Raw genomic sequence first — 17652 nt, 5'->3', positions numbered from 1 at the left:
GCATCCCCCCTGATTTGAGCTTTCATTGAACAGTATTCGATATTTGATAAGTGTATTTCCTTGTTCTGGGCATGGGTGTACGATTTCTCTGTGCGGCCCATTAGAAACATTGGAAAGACGATCTTTTTTCTCGTTTGTCATACATACGCCACTGTTTCTGTAGTGTTAGAGGTTACATTTTGTAACTAGTATTCCATCCGCACTTAAGAGGTCCATAGCAAGTGTTCTCATGCAACTCTGTCGACTTGCAGATCATGTTTTTCTTGTTTATTATCCTTGGTGCCTTGTTGATCGTTAACATGTTGATTGCTATGATGGGCAATACGTATCTGAAGGTTGCAGAGACCGAGAAGGAATGGACCCGACAGGTAGGATATATTGTGTACCCTTACAAAAGTCATTTGTCATATCCTATTTTATTTTCCCCTGCAAAAGAGGAGGGCATGGCAATAATAGAGAGAATCAACATCGTGTGTACGGGAAACCTCAAACTGTCGGGGTGAATTTGAGATTTGCCAAAAATCAAAGAAATCTGTTTCAAGGAAGTTCATTTCTTGCATGTTATCAAGAAATATCGGGCGACTTCCTAAGAGAGTGAGCTAGTTAGGATTTAATCATTATCTCATGCTGGTGTATTTTTCGTTTCGCAGTGGGCGCGTATTGTGCTGGCCACAGAGCGTATGCTGACGCCAAAGAAAAGGCTGGCTGCGCAGAAATTGTATTCACAGAGTCTGGGTTCTAATAACGAAAGGGCGCTGATCATGAGACTTCGGCATCACAAAGATCGTCAGCAGGTGCGTGTACGGGAAATGTTTACTAACATGTGATGACGAAAGGTGACACTCTTGGAATTGTTATGAAGTAGGGAGGAAGTGGTGAATTTTAAGTGAGTTAGAGTTAAGGTTATTTTGCGTTAACTGCAAAATAAAACTATTTGACACTTTGTACTGAAAAAGATGTTAACATCGGTGAATGAAATGAAGTTCCATTTCGACACTTTAGATCCTAACAGTATGGTGGTAGAATTTTTACATGAACCACGTCTAATGGCGTAGCTCCCACAAGCCTCCTATAACCGAGTTCAGAGTTTCAAAAAACGTGCGTGCGTCGGGATAAAAGCACACATATATTTAAAAAATTAAAAGAATTCTAATGCAAATTCTTGCAGCTATTTACCATAACAAAGAAGGCAATTATATTCTTGTTTTATCCCGACGCGCACATTCGTTTGTTGAAACTCCCAACTGGCTTATATGAGTTGTAGAGCATCCGAGCTAGTAATCTGAGGATCGTAGCACTCGGATTTTTTCCGAGCATCCCCGAGTCAAGATCGACAGAAAATCTCGTTTTTTGGGACTTCTTCCCCTATCTTCCAGCGCGTTTAAAGTAACTTATTCCACAAAAAGAATAATTCATTCGTACGATCCTTGTATTAAATCTCAGTTTCATTTGTTTTTCAGAGCCAAGTATCCCATGATCCTAAGCAGCAAGCTAAAGCCAAGAGGGCCTCTTCAACTTTTCCAAGGAAAGATTATGATTGGCTTGACACAAGCTTCTAACCAATTCTGACTGGTGGACAGGACAGAGTCCGATACGGACCACTTATCACGAGTACAGTTCAGTTGAAGTATCAGTTCCACGTATTTTGCTATATAACAGCAAACACAAAGATTATTGCGAGCGTTAAGGTGGCTCTAACCAGTTTCAGCACCTTGAAGAGATATTCTCTTCAGAAAGACTTGCACTACACACTGTGTCACGTAACAGCAATGTTATGGTACCAAATGAAACACTGATTATTTCTTAACAAGATGCGTTCATTATTGTCACAGATTTAAGGTGGCTCCGAATCTGCAGTACAGAATATTTTTAAACTTTGTAGAAAGTTTCATCTTGGCCTTCTGATCACTTTCAAGCAATTAAAAATGGGGGTCCCGAGTTTTTTTTTTGAGATAATAGCAACTAAAGCCAAAATGTAGGGTATTTTTGCTGGGCTTTCCCGTTGCCAAGGTACCTTATTATGCCACAATACTGACCGCATCTTGTTCAGCAGTAATTTGTTTTTCTTATGGTACCATAACATTGCTAAAACGTGATACGGCGTTGTAGTGCGTAACCTTCTAATAAGAACGTTACTTGAAAGCTTTGAAACTGGCTTGAACCACCTTAAACCGGTTCTGGCTGGTGGAAAGAAAATTTATGCACATTTTGTTATTTCCACGTTTTTGACAATGACACGAGATTGGAAACAAGCTATTGTCCAATTCTGACTGGTCAACTGAGAAGACTAAGATTCAGTCATTTTGGGGAGTTCTTGTAGTACACCAGAGGTGGAATTTACATGTTTACATGTTTTGTCTTGTTAAAGGTACTGCGTCACATAATTTAGCCAAACCTTGAAACCAAATCAAGCGAAATGTAAAACTAGCTACTAATAAAACACTAAAGGAAAGTTTGAATAATAGGAAGCAGAGATGGACACTGAAAGAAAGTTCATCTCTGTTGTTTCTAACTTAAATAATGTTGGGGGAGAAGGCGGAGTTTGTCACAAGGCGAGGCTTCGACTTGTGTTGTTTAAACGTGATTTCTGGGTTAACGTTAAGTTGCATAGCGAGTACTGAGGGCGAGTATTTAGTAAAACTACACAAATCAACTGCACCGCTGTGACGCAGCCGCTCCTCAAAGCTTTTGACTAATGACGTAAGATTGAACGCAAGCTTTGCCCACCAATTCAGTGACAGTGATTCAGTAATGATAAGGAGCACGTTGGTAAATATATTTTTATATCAAAATGAAATTTTAGGTCAAAATGATCATCACCTTGTTTGATTTGTAATTTCTCTCTCATTTTGTTTAATGATGATGATGATGATGATGATGATTATTGCAAATGCAGATGAAAACCGTTTTGACCTGAATTTCATTTTAACCTGCAACACATATATATAGTAATGATGGTCAGGAATATTTATACCTATTTTGTTATAAGCTTTTGACCAAAACACATAATTTAACACAATCGTTTTAAGAAGATTATTTATAAGCTTTTGAGCAATAACACGAGATTCATCACGATCTCTCTACCAATTTTAAGTGTTAAAGAGTATGGAAATGAAGTAGTTATGGGAAGCTTTTGCTGTACACCACCTGTGGAATATTTATACACCATTTGTTATTTATAAGCCTTTACCAATGGCATGAGATTCAACACGATCTTTCTTCTAATTCTCAGTATTAAAGAAGACGAAGATCCAGGAAGCTCTTGTAGTAGACTTTCAGCGGAATATTTAGACACATTTTGCTTTTGACCAAGACTAATTTGGGACTAGGTATTACTGGGAGGTGGATTATTTATGCACATTTTGTGCTTTTTATGACATAAGATTGAACACGATCTTTGTACCAATTTTGACTTGTCAAGATAACGGAATGTCAATCGTAATAGGGAGCTCGTATTTATACACACTTCGTTATTTATAAGCTTCTGACCAATGACTTAATATTCAGCACGAACTTTTCACCAATTTTGACTGATGAAGAGGACAGGAATTCAGTAGTTGTTGGAAGCTCTTACAGCGCTTTGTAGGTGGAATTTTCCTACACATTTTGTTATTGGTGATTTTTTAGATTGGAGACGAGTATAAGTTTTCCTTCTCAGCACGCGCGCCTAGAAAACACTCGACCTCCAAACGCGTGCGCGCCCTGAACGCGCTAAGGTCGCTATTTATAAAGCTTTTGGCTAGTTTTGACGGTTGGACAGAATGAAAATTCAGGGAGGACTTGGAGTACACCAAGAATGGCAATATTAAAATAGTAGTAATTCCACAAATGCGCTGTTTTTCTTGAGTTTTTGACCAGTGTGGATATTCTCGGCAGCCTTGACTCGCTCCTAATTTAAATACTTTTCTTATTTTAAACGTTAGCAGGTATGTTCAGAAATGTACGTAGTTACATGCACGCAGATTTTAATAAGCGTCACGAAGTGTCCCCTTGCTCTTTTCCCCAACTTCAACATCCCATGCGTCTCGGGATACAGACAAATGTCCGATAAACTCCGGTCCCCTAGTAAAGATGAACGGCTGCGATGGGCCATTTCCGAGTTGCTGTTTGTCTCGGTTTCGAACTGAGTCTTGGTGCTCAACTGTTGTAAGGGAAATGAGTTTGATTTGCATAAGAATACGCAACTCATTTCCATTGGAATGGTTGTGCACCAGGACTCGACTCGAGTGTAGTCCAGTTCTCTCTGAGACCAACTTTCACGAGTTACTTGAAAAGACATCTTACAGAGCTTTAGCATCACCGTTTACGTAAAAGTGACCACGTGACCATGATTTTCCCGCCATTTTCTTCGTTTGCCGGCTGTCGCTTGCCGTTTCTACGTGAAAGTAGGCAGTTTCGCGTTTGCCGTATAAGTGAAATTTTCTTTTCGTTTTCTTCTGCATAAGAAGTTGTTTGCGGGAAAAAGGTACCCCAAAACCATTTTCCGGTATGCCAAAGGAGGAAAAAATAGGTTTCATGGTTATAGATAGTTAATAACTGACTAATTTTCTTCATGAACTTACGTTGACTCTGTTTACCGACAACTGGAACAGCTTCATCGAAACTCTCAAAATTTGACGAGTAAGGATTTTGATTTTATACAGCGTCTTTTTCTACAAACAATGTTTTTGCTTTTTAGTAACTAAATACCCGAGTTGCCGAGGGTCACGCCCTAAAGTCACAAGCCTCTCTCTATTTTACGAGAAACGTGAGACGGCAAGCCGACGTTAGCCATTTTACGTAAACCTGATTCTAAATCTCTCGATTATTAGCTACAAGCCCGTCAGACCGGAATGCAAAGTTAGATCTTTTCGTTGTCCTTTGCTCACGAGTTCTAAATCCTATAAACACTTTAGTAAATTCCCGGCTTCCCAATTTTTTCCACAACAATTTTCGTCTTTGGGGGAACAGGTGTGGCATAGTGGTGAAAGCACTCCCCTTCCTCTGGCTAATGTGGCCTGGGATCGAGTAACGCACTCATAATAGGCCACGTTCAATATATCAATATTCACACTACGAGGCTTTATAGTTAAATTTGAATATTGTTTTGTTTAGAAATCCCCCTTGAGACTTGTGAGACAAAGAAAACAATTTGACCATAGAGCCTCGTAGCCACGACCTGAATATTATATTGCATGATATCGAACTCGTCCTATTCGCTGCTTCTTGTGAACACTCGACTCCAAAAGCATTTTCTCCCGGTATTTCCTTCTTATCGTAACGTTTGATTTACAGTTTCCACAAAGTATTAGAGTCTTGGAGCTCGCGATCGGCCATATAAACTTGAGACTGTTGCTATCGCTTTGTTATCCTCCAATTCAGCGCCCCCAAAAAATTATTTTGTTATATTTCTTCATTTCCACGACTATGTTCTTCGGAACCTGTTATTATCCGATCTAAACAATCAACTTAAGAATGAAATTCGGGAAAACTGATTACAATCTTGCTTCGTTATCATGACAAATATTTTGCAATTGGCTCTTACGTCGTAATTGAGGCTTAAGCAAGCTTAAGTGAGTACTGTCGTCAGGGCTCTCTTAGAGCGCCGAAGTGAACTTCCTCGGAGAACCATGCGTAAATTCGGGACTGGCCAAAGATTATGAAACGCATAAAAACAAATGTCCGCCTTTGTGGGGAAAGACTTTGATATGCAGTTGCCTAATAAAGTTTCCTCATATGGGCTTGTCATGGTGGTCTTAATTTTGGTGGCAACCCTGATGTTTTTTTCGTGTCTTCGTTCCGTCCTCCCTAACTGTCCATGGGAATCTGAGTTTTGTCACAATTTGCTTTTCATTCTTTTTCCAGTTTCGCACATGCGCACTGGTATACGGAAAGATTCAACGCCTGTCTTAACATCCGGTATCCGAAGTAGGTGCTGGAGATCATCTCGTACTTAACTATCCATAGGACTAAGTGTTTTTTGGCCTAATGATTGTTTGCTGATAGGGTCTTTGGCGAAGTACAAAGAAGGAAGGAACCGGCCAAAGCAGTAAAAACCTATTGCAAAGCAGGTGCTTAGAAACATTTTTCTCTAAAAAGGAATAACTGCAAATAACGTAGACCACAATTTATCATGCCTGGGTTTCTCAGAAAGTGGAGAGGATAGCACTACATCTACTGTAATCTAACTGAGGCAGTTTATTTTTATAAAGACTCCTCGTATTCTGTATAAACCGACCTAATTATTCAGATCTTGTATTTTTACATTTTAAAATATATTTTAATTGTTAATTTATCTTCAATTTGTATAGTATGTTAAGATCTGTATAACTAGAGATGAGTAAATAAATAAATAAATAAATAAATAAATAAATAAACTCAGGTATCCAATGGATAGTGATTAATGTCCTCCCTGATTTACTTAACAAAGCCATCAACGTTTGGGACAACTATTGTTAAAAGCCAAGTAGAAGTGATCTTTAATTTGAGGTTACCACTCCTAAACTCCCACTAATTGTACACAAACTATATTGCCACCTGCTAGGAAATATGTCTAGGCTAGGTTACTATAAACGTTCTGCAAATGAAATAGCATTGGAAAGGAGCCAGAACCAATTGTAGTAGTATCATGGTGCCGGTTTGTTCATCAAAAACAGCAACATCTGTATCAACCTCGTTCTCAGGGTCTCTCTCTCCAGCTGCCTCCATTGTCATTGAGAAAAAGACCCTGGTTTTGGCTGGTCACTTGCCTTCCAAAATCTGGGAGGTAAACCTTGCGATTGAGGGAATCAGCGCGAAGTTGATTTTGTGGTCAGAGGAACATCGATGAAGAGTTTTGCTTCAAGTTATTTTGTGTACTACACTTGTATTCGACGCGGAAGGCAAAATGCTATTATCAAATCGATCGAACGCTACAGAAAATACACTCGCGTCGTCGAATTTTTACCCGTGCCGGCCGTATGAAGGTCCGGATTCAAGCTCAAGTGATCGGTCGAATTGAGTAATGACGAAGAATGCTAATAGTTTGTGACACTTTTAAAGAAAAGAAGGTTTTGCCGGGCAAGAAAACAAGCGAAACGTTTATCCATGGGAAACAAACATTTTCAGCGATCGATCAGCCAGTGTCATGCTTTATAAGTCACGTATCGATCTCAAATCAAACTGTATAAACACGTGCAGGTATATTTTGTTCTTTGGATTTCGTTTTTCTTTCAAACGTTAAAGAAAGTGATTCCTAAGTCGCAAGCTGGTACAGCGAGTAGACAGTTTTTCAACAACTTCGTGCAAATTGTCGTTAAGATATTTTTTACAACTGCACTCACTTTAACATATAATTTATAACACCAAGCGTGAAGTATATTTTTAGCCCCAGTTAAATAAAAGAGACATTTTAGTGCATTGTTTTATGATAGTGTATGTTCTGTACAAGGAACATTAGTTACTAACGAAATCAATTATTTTTGTGAACGTCAATCGCCCCCCGACATGACTCAGAGGTCTTATCGGTCACAAAAGCTTGACCGCTTTTGTGGGAATTCATCTCCTGTGGGAATATATCATCAACTCTTTTGACTTTTTTGAAACTTACATTGTAAAGTAAAGATTATTTATTTTAAAAATGCCTTGTCAAACGAAAACGCTTCCGCCCAGTTGCGTGATCAAAATATAACAAAACCCTACCCTAGTGAGAAAATGTTTGTCGAGGAATGCCACGTGACCAGCCTGAACCATAGTCTTTCTCCTTAACCACAAAGGAGGCAGAGAAGAGAGACCCTGGGAACGCGGTTGCATCTGTGTATTTCAACTCGAATTTGAAAGAGCAGGAACTTGATTGTCTTCGAAAAAATAAAGTAAGTAAAAATGAAATTAAATATATGAAATCGTGTAACTACAACTATGATGCAAAATTTAGGATAAAAATCGAAACTACTTACAAAAAGTACAGCAGTCAACAGTCACATGAATTTATCTAAGTTTAGAAGAGAGGTCAAACTTTTTTACTATAGTTAGTAATCTAATGCGAAGTAGAATAGAGTTCCAAAGTTTCCTAACAATGAAGGAAAAAGAGTAAAGACCGTAAGTAGTTGCCTTAACAAGTGGAATGGAGAGTGAACGGGAGATTAATTCAGTTGATATTACATAATTATATTCAGTTATTTCGAAACATATTGGTAATGAAATGGGGAAGGGCCTTAAGGCCTGACTAAACTAGGAAACATTGTTGCGGACGGAAATGTTTCCCAGTTTAGCCGCGCGGGAAACATTTGTTACGGAAACAAATTTTGCTGCTCGGAAACTAAAAATGTCTTTGCCTGAAGTCAAGAATATTTTTTTGTTTCCCGGACACAAATTTTGCGTCCGCAACATATGTTTCCCAGTTTAGCCACGATGAAAACAATGTTGATTAGTTTCCAGTGGCGCTCGCTCATTCAAGAATAGTGTTTCCTAGCAACGGCGAATGGAATGACAATTAAAATGGCCGACTGCGAAGAAATTGAAGGAGGTCAAGCTCAAAAAAAAGGGAAAGGAAGGAAAAGGAATTGGAAAGATGAAGAAATCGAAATGCTGATCATGCACAGAGCACCTATTTTTTTTGCCTTTTTGACGTCGGCCCCTTCTTAAAAGGTCGAGCGCCATGTTACGTTTACATGCATTGTGCGTAGCCCTGGGGACGAGAAAACGTAAACATCCTTCCCCAGACTTCTTCGGAAGTCAGTTTATCATTGCACGCATGCGTAGCTCATTTGTTTTCGCAACAATATTTCCTCGTTTTGCCACTGGGGCAGCAAAACATTCTGTTTGTTTCCCGCTAGTTTAGCCACCCAGGGAAACATTACAAGCAACAATGTTTCCTAGTTAAGCCAGGCCTTTATAAATAAGATTACGATTAGTATGTGTATGCCCACAATGAGAAAGAAATATGGACAGCGGTACATGGCGCGAATAGTTCAAAGGTGGCCAAGAATTGCCAATGAAGATTTCACAACCATCGCGCAATTTTTTCTAACAAAAATTATTTCCAAAAGAAAATTAAGTAAGTATCTAACAGTTTCTATCTGTGTTAAGATTGCAGGATTTTCTCACATATTCGTATAGCACACGTACAAAGGCGCGTACGAAACCTTGAACACCCTTTAATTTGAATTAAACACCCAAAAAGTTACAAGGTTGAAAAGAACTTGAATCAATTGAAAGGTGCGTTTCAAGTAAGCAATTTGAAATATTCTCACGCTTTTAAATATATCTCACTGACGCATTTTTTTTTTTGCTCAAAAGACATTTATGTTTTACTTCTCTGAACATTTATAAACAACGGAAGGAAATTCTTTGTTTAAAATAAATAGGCATACTGATGAAAATCTCCAAGGGAATGTTTCAAAAGTTTAGCAACGTTTGAGTACTAATTCTAAATTTCGAGCACTTTTTTCAAAAGTCGAGCCTTATTTGAGCACTTCTTTGCCATTAATGAAGCACCATTTTCCAGTTTGCCGGCCCAATCGGGATCCTGCAACCTTTAGAGAAATAGAGAGAGCCCTGGGTACGAATGGAACGCGATCAATTTGCGCGCGCGCGTGCCTGAAGACCTCACAATGAACAATTATACATCATAGACAACTCAATTTACAAAGTCGTAGGTAAAGCAGAGCACATCAAAGTTGACCAATTTGTCAAGCTCAATCGGGATAAACGTTTGGGTTGATTTTTAGAGATTTGCGGTTTTTAAAATATTTTTTTCAAATATAATGAGTTTGAATCCAAGCCGAAAACGAAGACTTTTCGTTAGTTGTGAGGAAGCGCAATCATCGCGTGGGCAGCATGAAGAAAGCCCTTGCGTGCCTGCGAAGTGCAGAAAACTCGGAATTCCACCATCAGCATCACCGGTATGTTACTTTCGAGTTTCTTCCTTTTTTTTCTATTGGTTTTGCAATACAATTCAATGTGAGATAATTTTTATTTATTTATGCAGGCCCTCCCTACTCTTCAGAAGTCGACAACGGAAAACGCTACTTCATCCAAAAGGTTGGCGACTTTAGTTAATTTGTCAAAAAGTATCAAAATATTTAGAACAGAAAAACTGTTTTCTAATTTTTGTGATTACATTATCACCTTCAGCCTTAAACGAGCTCATAGAGAATCAAATCTGGAAACAGAAGTTCCAGCGAAGAAGGCTTTGATTGCAGAGCCAAGTGTAAGTCTTCTTAGAATCAGGATTCAAAAACCTACATAACATCACTCTTAAAGGAACTGAATAAAGAAAATTTACCAAGAACGATCATAGATTCTATCTGCCTTGAGTTACCACACGACAAAATGAGTCAAATATCCTTCGTTTTCTTTTTTAACTCTTTGTCTAGAAGATTCTCTAGTTCAAAGTGAAACGCTCGGCAAAAGTTAGACATAACCACTTAAGGTAGGACACATAAAAAGAGGACATTTTCTCCTGACCTCAGTAACTGAGACGTTTTTCTCTTTACAGACTCAGGTTGATAAAGAGAAAGACAGTTGTGTTGCCGGACCAAGTTGTGCACAGCCTGTCCCAAGAAAACGCAACAAAAAGACACGCAGAGGTAGAAAACTCTATTAAACCTTTACTTCCCTGACAGAGCGGTTTTCGATGTAGTAATTGAATTTGCGTCTTAATTGCTTTGGTTCAAGTTTTACGTTGTGACCAGTCAAAAAAATTTCGTGCCACCTTAATGACTAACAAGAAGCGAAAACATAACCGGTTGACTGACTTACGAGCATTTTCCCACGCTTTAGGGACAATCATTTTGACTTTGACTTTAACTTTGAACTAGTTTTGCACAGAAGTGCAAGTTGAAATACAATTGGACTCAAGGTCACCTACAAGGTGTTGTCACCTTGAGCCTTGCCACAACACCGCGAACCCCGTGCCCTATTTCGTGTATGGGTTCGCTTACGTCCCGCTAAATTCCAGGCAAAAAGGACAGGTTTTATTAATAGACAACTCGTCTGTTTGTTGAACTGTTTTCCTTGCTTTCAGGAAAGCGTAAACCACGTGGACTGGGAGCTTATGATATTGGAAAGTGTTTGGGATCCGGAGGATTTGGAGAAGTTTACACTGCTAGAAGAAAGCGTGATGGTCTACCGGTTAGTATAATTGACTCTTGATGTCAGTGCGAGACCGTGGGAGGATTTTTTTTTATAAAGTTTGCCTCATCAGCACCAGGTCGTCTTATCCCTATCAAGCCTCCAAGAAATCAGCACTAAGAACTAAAAAGGAATTGCACGATTTGCTATCTGTGTTTTTGTTTAAAAACAACATCGAGATTTTACAGAAGGCATGAAGGCCAATAGTTTATTGGTTTTAAAGAGCTACAGTCTCGGTCACAAATGTTGTAACACAGACGGCAATTTGCCCCCTCTTCCCCTTCAATGTTGATGTTTATGGGTTGGAGTGCAAAAACCAACCGGTAAATGCAACATTGATGGGAGGGAGGAGAAGGAGTACGTTATTAACAGCTTTGATGCGCTTCACTTGCCGTTCAAGCGAAGTGTCTGAACTATTAATTTTATGACCGAGATTGTAGCATTCAGCTGATTTTCAAGACGTAAAGGCTTCAAACTGCAAACGTAGCTTAGTTTACCACTTTCCTTTAAACATTTAAAGTCGACTGATTTGTGTAAGGCAAGACGTCTTTTGAAGCCAAATTCGTTTGTAAACAATGGTGTAAGAAATAACTCCCCTAAGGTAAGAAATAAATTCCCTCTTGGGCGGCATATCCTCTTAAGGCCAATCGGTAACTGTACAAAATTAAAATTCTCAAAACAGAGTTAGTACTATCGTTGCCTGTGACAGCTATCTTGGCATTTAATTAAGGAAGTCTTGTACAAATTTTGTTTCGATCGAGCGATTCGACTACAGACGGTTGTACTTCACATTGCTCACAAATTCAACCTTTGACGAGTCGTTTCTACCCCTTCGGCAATTGATTGCAACACAATGATAAGAGCAACAGCAACTTCGCAATGATTACGAAACTGTAAAAACAATGAAGGCCAGTGTTTTTAAATTCTTGCCGTGCCAACTTCAAACTAAAACAACTGAAATCATAATAAATTATATCAGCGAATTCAAATCACTAGTCTACACATCTCGGTTGTAAGATCATCTATCTCTGAGACAGGCTGGAATTGAAACGATATTTGCGAGTATTCCTAATAAGTTACTTAAACGTGCGGCAATGCCATAAAAGCCATTGACACTAATAGATTTTACTCTGTCTAACGCCAGACGATTTGACTCGTCAATGGGGAAGCCCTCGGCGGTAAAAGGGTTAAAAAGAGCTGAACGTGTCTTTTCTTCATTTCCTTATTGAAAGGAAACTCAACGGCAATAAAGTGATACTGTTTCGTCCATTTTGCAGGTTGCCATCAAATTTGTGAAGAAAAATAAAGTTAGTCGTTTTAAGGAGGTAAGCATGTTGAAACGTTTCTGAAACCTTTTTTTTTGCGATCATGGATGGCGCATTTGCAACGTGCGTCTCTTCATCACCCTTGTATAATGCAAACAGCCATAGATAGCCTCCCACGCAGACGTTCTTAGGGCTTCGTCACGCGTTCCTCCCCCACTAACGTCTGCTAAAAAGAAAAACCACTTCCGTTCAACGGCTGTTTGCCTACTATAAAGAAACCAATCAACATTGACTAATTGCGTTGTGCATAGCCAATCACATGCTGCGAAATAATGCCATACAAAACACGAGTTTACCAAGAACTGGAAAACGGCCTCTGATTGGTCCCTAATCCACGAACGGATGTGGTTTTTCGTTTCAGCAGACGTTAGTGGGGGAGGCACGCGCGACGAAGCCCTAAGAACGTCTGCGTGAGAGGCTAAGCCAGAGACTATGCATGGTCACATTTTCAGCAAAACTCCTGCAACATGCGAAGGCTTAGTAATTGAGACTCCATAGAGCGGTTTTCAATTTAGTGTCGAAAGTAATTGGTAAATTACTTTGGTTTGCATTACTTCACTCAGTGATTGGTTCAAAGTTGTGGCGACACTCTTTCAACCAATCAGAAGTGAAACCAAAACTAATCGTGGCTCTCGCGTGCACATTTTCCCGCGCTCTGTGTCGGCTACGTGTAATTCCTTTGAATTTTGATTGGTTTACTGGATTGTCTCCGTTCTTTTTGATTGGCCAAAGTAATTACTTTGGTTTTGGTTTTACGACACTCATTCAGTTGAAAACCGCTCTATAGGGCAACTAGTCGAAAGACCAAGCCCTCCTAGATTTGACTGTTGTTGGTAAAACACTCATTTGTTATTGGAATTTTCCGGATCATGAAATTTATTGCCGTGAATAAAGAGTGGAGCCAAGATTAAAGCCAATATAATGAGAAAAGCACGACATCTTTTTTACTGTTGCAGATAAAGGGCCGACAATTTCCAGCCGAAGCATATTACCAGCGTCATGTTGCCCATCCAAACATCATTGGGTTGCTCGATATTTTTGTAAACCATGAAAACTTTGTATTCGTGCTTGAGCGCCCCGAAGTTTCTTTGGACTTGTTTGAAGCAATCGAGGCCCGAGATGGCATCCCCGAAGATGAGGGCCGTCGGTTTTTCGCGCAGATTCTCGACGCGACGATCCAGTGCGACGAACAAGGCGTCCTACACCGAGACCTCAAGCCAGAGAACATCATCATTGATTTAAAGACAAGAGAGGCAAAGCTGACGGACTTTGGACTTGCTTGTGAAACACAAGAGGATCCATTCAGGCATTTTGTTGGTGAGTACATCTACAGGTTAAATGCTAACAGATAAAGGTCTCTGTGACCCACAGAGCAACAAGATTGCTTACAGACAGAGTACAGTGGTTAGCTAGAACTAATTGGGCTATACATTATTCTCGACCATGAACTTAGTAAAGGTGACCATTAAGAGGCGTCGACATCCAAGCTACCCTCTATGATCTGACTTGCTTAATTTAATAGGTTAATTGATACCAAGTGCAATGAGAAAACATGTAGATTTTATCATTTAGAAACATTGACCAATGAATACAAGAATGATGTCTTTGTAAGAAAAGGAAAGGAAAGGAACTTTATTTAAGCGTCAAGTCTTCTAGCGCTGCAGCACTACTTGCGGACACTGTAAACTGAAATCATCAAATTAACGCAAATCAAGTCAAATGTTGGTTTTTGAGGAGACGGGAAAACCGGAGTATCCGAAGAAAAACCTTTCGGTGCAGAGTACAGAACCAACAAACTCAACCCACGTATGACGCCGAGTCTGAAAATCGAACCCGGACAACATCGATGCTTGGGAGGCGAGTGCCCTCACCACTGCGCCATCCCTGCACTTAACATTGCCATAGCTACCCATGTAGCAGTTAACGAGTTCCATTTGAATTTGAATGGGGGGAGGGGAGGCAGGGAGTTTCCTGGTAAGAATAAGGAATTTAATCGAGAACGCTGAGGGAAACGTCACTTCAAACTCATGATACAACTTAACTATTTTTTCATTTTCTCACGACTGGTCCATCTCGTTCACGTTTTAGATTATCGGTTGAGGGCTCTGAAAAAATAGATGAGGAATGTTTATGTTGTCTGCAAATCTGTTGTCATTGTACAAAGTATACGGCACAATAGACGCTCTAAATGCGCACGCGTGCCGCACGTGCAGCGCGATTGTTTAAAAAAAAAAAAGCGATTGTTTCTCCTCTTTCAACCAATAACATTGTTCTTTTGATAACGTTGCATTGCTTATACATCTTGAAGTTTAATGCAGCATTTGTGACTCATATTCGTCGTTTTCATGAACGCCTTTCTTTTTCAATTTTCAGGCACACAGCATTACTGTCCACCTGAATTCTTCTCTCATCACTATTTCTTTGGAATTCCAGCAACTGTCTGGCAACTCGGTTTTCTGCTTAATGAAATGCTGACCGGTGAAATGCCGTATGTCAAGCCTCGTATGGCTCTGTTCATGAAGCCATCCATTCCTAAACACCTTTCAAAGGGTAAGACACACATAAATACTCTTCCATACAGCTAACGATGCTAGCCAAACAAGAAACTATCACTTGACTTTATTAGATACAAAAATCCTCTTCAAGTCAAGTTTACCGCACGTTTGATTAGCATTCTGAATTTGGATACATATTATCAAGTAACTTTGTGTCAGATACAATAGACTACGTGTATGATTTATTAGTTGGTTTAAGAAAAGACTTCTTCGAAGGCGATGCCAATGCCACTATAGACTAATAAAACATGTAGGGCTAAAGACAAAGATAAATTATTTAGTATCGCGTTTTCTCTCTTGAAGAGTTACTTTACACTTGTTGCTGACAGGCAAGAAGTGACCTTATATCAAACACGTTTAAACCATTTTTGGCAAAAAGCAAATTTTGGACTAACGTTTGCCGCAAACGCGATGCAAATCTCTCTAATATCTGGTAATTTGGCTTCACTACAGAACCGAACCAAACAGAGGTTGAGATATGGGCGCGTTGGTCAGCCAGGCCCAAGATAGATTTTATTTGTGACAATAAGCTTACAACAGTGAATAAGAGATACATCAAGTAATAACCTACATGCATAAGTGCCAAAGCCGGACATGTAAAGCCCCCAAAAAAGCTCTTGTTAGGAAAAATAGGGACCGTGTAGCCCCGACCAAATGCAGTGGCACTACCTTTGGGGTTTTAAGGGAAATCTAAAAACAAAGCAGAGAAGGCTAAATACACAATAAAAGTGGCAAAGCTGACCGTAGAATGAAACAAGTTTCTCAACCGTCTCCTTTTACAAACTTACTACCCATGAGCCCACGCGAACGACACTCGCACCCAGATCTCTGTTCCGTGTCGACAAAATGTTAATACCGATTGTCACAAATTACATTTAGCATCCGCCGAAGGATCTCCTCACAGAAATTAAAGTAGAGTATAACGTTCCGCGCACTTTCAGTGTTAAGGCTTGGCTAATAGTTAATGCCTTGCTCATCTTTTTCAGATGCTCGAAGTTTAATTGCCTGGCTGCTGTCAAGAGATCCAGATGAGCGGCCTACTTTGCAACAGATCAAGGGGCATCCTTGGCTCAACGAGCCTGGATGCCAATAAGTACTCTATAAATTAAGCACAACCAGGGATGAATGACCAATACCAGCTGAGAAAAGTTTAGAAGGCATCCCTGGTCCGTTCACACGTCAATGACGTGCTCATCAATAAAACGCACTACCGGAAAAGAAGCAGTTGATTAAAATTATGTCGGAGCAGATGACATCCCTGGATTTATATTTGTATCACGAATAAACTTGTCAACCTCTCAAAGAAGGGTGAAAGACAAAGTGAGGAACTGAATTGAAAGAAAAGACCAAGAAATCCCCTAGATTTCTCACGAAAACGGCAAAGAAGAACATTTAAGTTTAATATGGCGGGATGGCCAACCCTCCTACACATTACACTACAGTCCTGGATTTATTCTCAAAACTCATAATAAGAATTCCGTTGAACTAGCAATGTACATATCAAAAACGACAAACCACTTTGACCAAGTTAATACCAGGACCAACATACATCGACCTGTGAAGCAAGTCTCCAGAAAAAAAAGTTCTCCAAAGCACATGTGAGGACAGCAACAAGTGTACTAAAAGTTAAATATAAGCAGAAAAGATAATGAACTATTTTAATTAGATTGACAAAATGTCCTGGCTAACAGGAATAAGGAATTGAATGGGTCTAATTGCCCTTTGGGGCTCATTTGGAGCTACAACTTGAAATAAATATACAAATTCTTTGCTAGCATCAAATGTTGTCGGGTATAATGTAAGAGGGCTTAATTTATCTCAAACACATCTCCCCAAAAATTTAACTGAACCAGAAGTAAGTCAGAATCAAGACAGGAATGTCTGTAATGGACCAAAAATAATTTTGGTTAATGTACTTTGACAACATTAAAATGTCTATTACAACGTGCAAATGTGCATATTGTCTGCACACATAATTATGGATTGCGAAGTGGATAATTTACAGACCCACGCATTCCATGGCAGTAAAAGTTGAAAGATAATGGTTGATGTAAAAAAACAAGTTTTTCTTTCATTGAAAGATACTTTCAAATATCCAATATAGCTTTTTACCCAAATTATCTCATTCGTAAACCAACAAATCCACAGTCAACTTCCTTTTAAATAGAGGTTTAGCTCATAAAGGAATAAAGACAAAAGATTGGTGTACGAAATGATACTCTGTCCAATAGGAAGATGCATTACAAAATGCAACAAAAACTTCTACTCTGAAAGCCCACTTGTTGCCAGCCTAGTTTGTATCAGATTCTGTGTAATTTCGTTTTCAGTAAAACAGCCACAAATTGAGCTAATGAAAGCTACATAGAGGTACATAATGACATACCGGTATTTACTCGCTGGAACCAATCAAGTTGTATTTAAACGTTTTAAGTTTCTGCCTTTAAATGACTTCAAGTATTGTATTAGGATAGATTTAGCTTTGCGTTTACGGCAGACGGCAAACTCCGTGAAACTGAAATTTGCGTTTTGCCAAAACTCAAAGAAACTGGTCTGATTTTATCTCCTCTTTTTGCCTGTTATCTACAAATGTCGCGCAACTTCTAAAACGAGAGAGGAATGTTAGAATAAGATAATTTTCATGCTTTTATGACAAGCAACAGTCTGCCGTTTGACGTTTCCCG

At 39.3% G+C, this 17652-nt stretch overlaps 2 protein-coding genes across 2 annotated transcripts in view; both read left to right on the top strand.

The window, feature by feature from the left end:
• Positions 1-3829, top strand: part of LOC138006826 (transient receptor potential cation channel subfamily V member 5-like) — a 29603-nt gene extending 25774 nt beyond the window's left edge. The window contains exons 16-18 of the mRNA XM_068853415.1: positions 252-368; positions 651-794; positions 1461-3829. Coding sequence (XP_068709516.1) covers positions 252-368; positions 651-794; positions 1461-1559 — 360 coding nt within the window. The 3' untranslated portion in view covers positions 1560-3829. The remainder of the gene's footprint in view (positions 1-251; positions 369-650; positions 795-1460) is intronic.
• Positions 3830-9722: 5893 nt separating this feature from the next.
• On the top strand, positions 9723-16064 carry LOC138005076 (serine/threonine-protein kinase pim-3-like). Its single transcript, XM_068851364.1, has 9 exons — positions 9723-9860; positions 9947-9999; positions 10093-10168; positions 10457-10547; positions 10985-11091; positions 12369-12416; positions 13373-13733; positions 14790-14966; positions 15958-16064. The coding sequence occupies exons 1-9, from the start codon at positions 9723-9725 to the stop codon at positions 16062-16064; spliced, it is 1158 nt and encodes a 385-aa protein (XP_068707465.1).
• The last annotated feature ends 1588 nt before the right edge of the window (positions 16065-17652 follow it).

Source organism: Montipora foliosa, chromosome 6, assembly GCF_036669935.1.
Source record: "Montipora foliosa isolate CH-2021 chromosome 6, ASM3666993v2, whole genome shotgun sequence".
Lineage (NCBI taxonomy): Eukaryota > Metazoa > Cnidaria > Anthozoa > Scleractinia > Acroporidae > Montipora > Montipora foliosa.
Note: the sequence above shows the minus strand (reverse complement) of the source record. Positions and strands in the feature narration are given on the sequence as shown.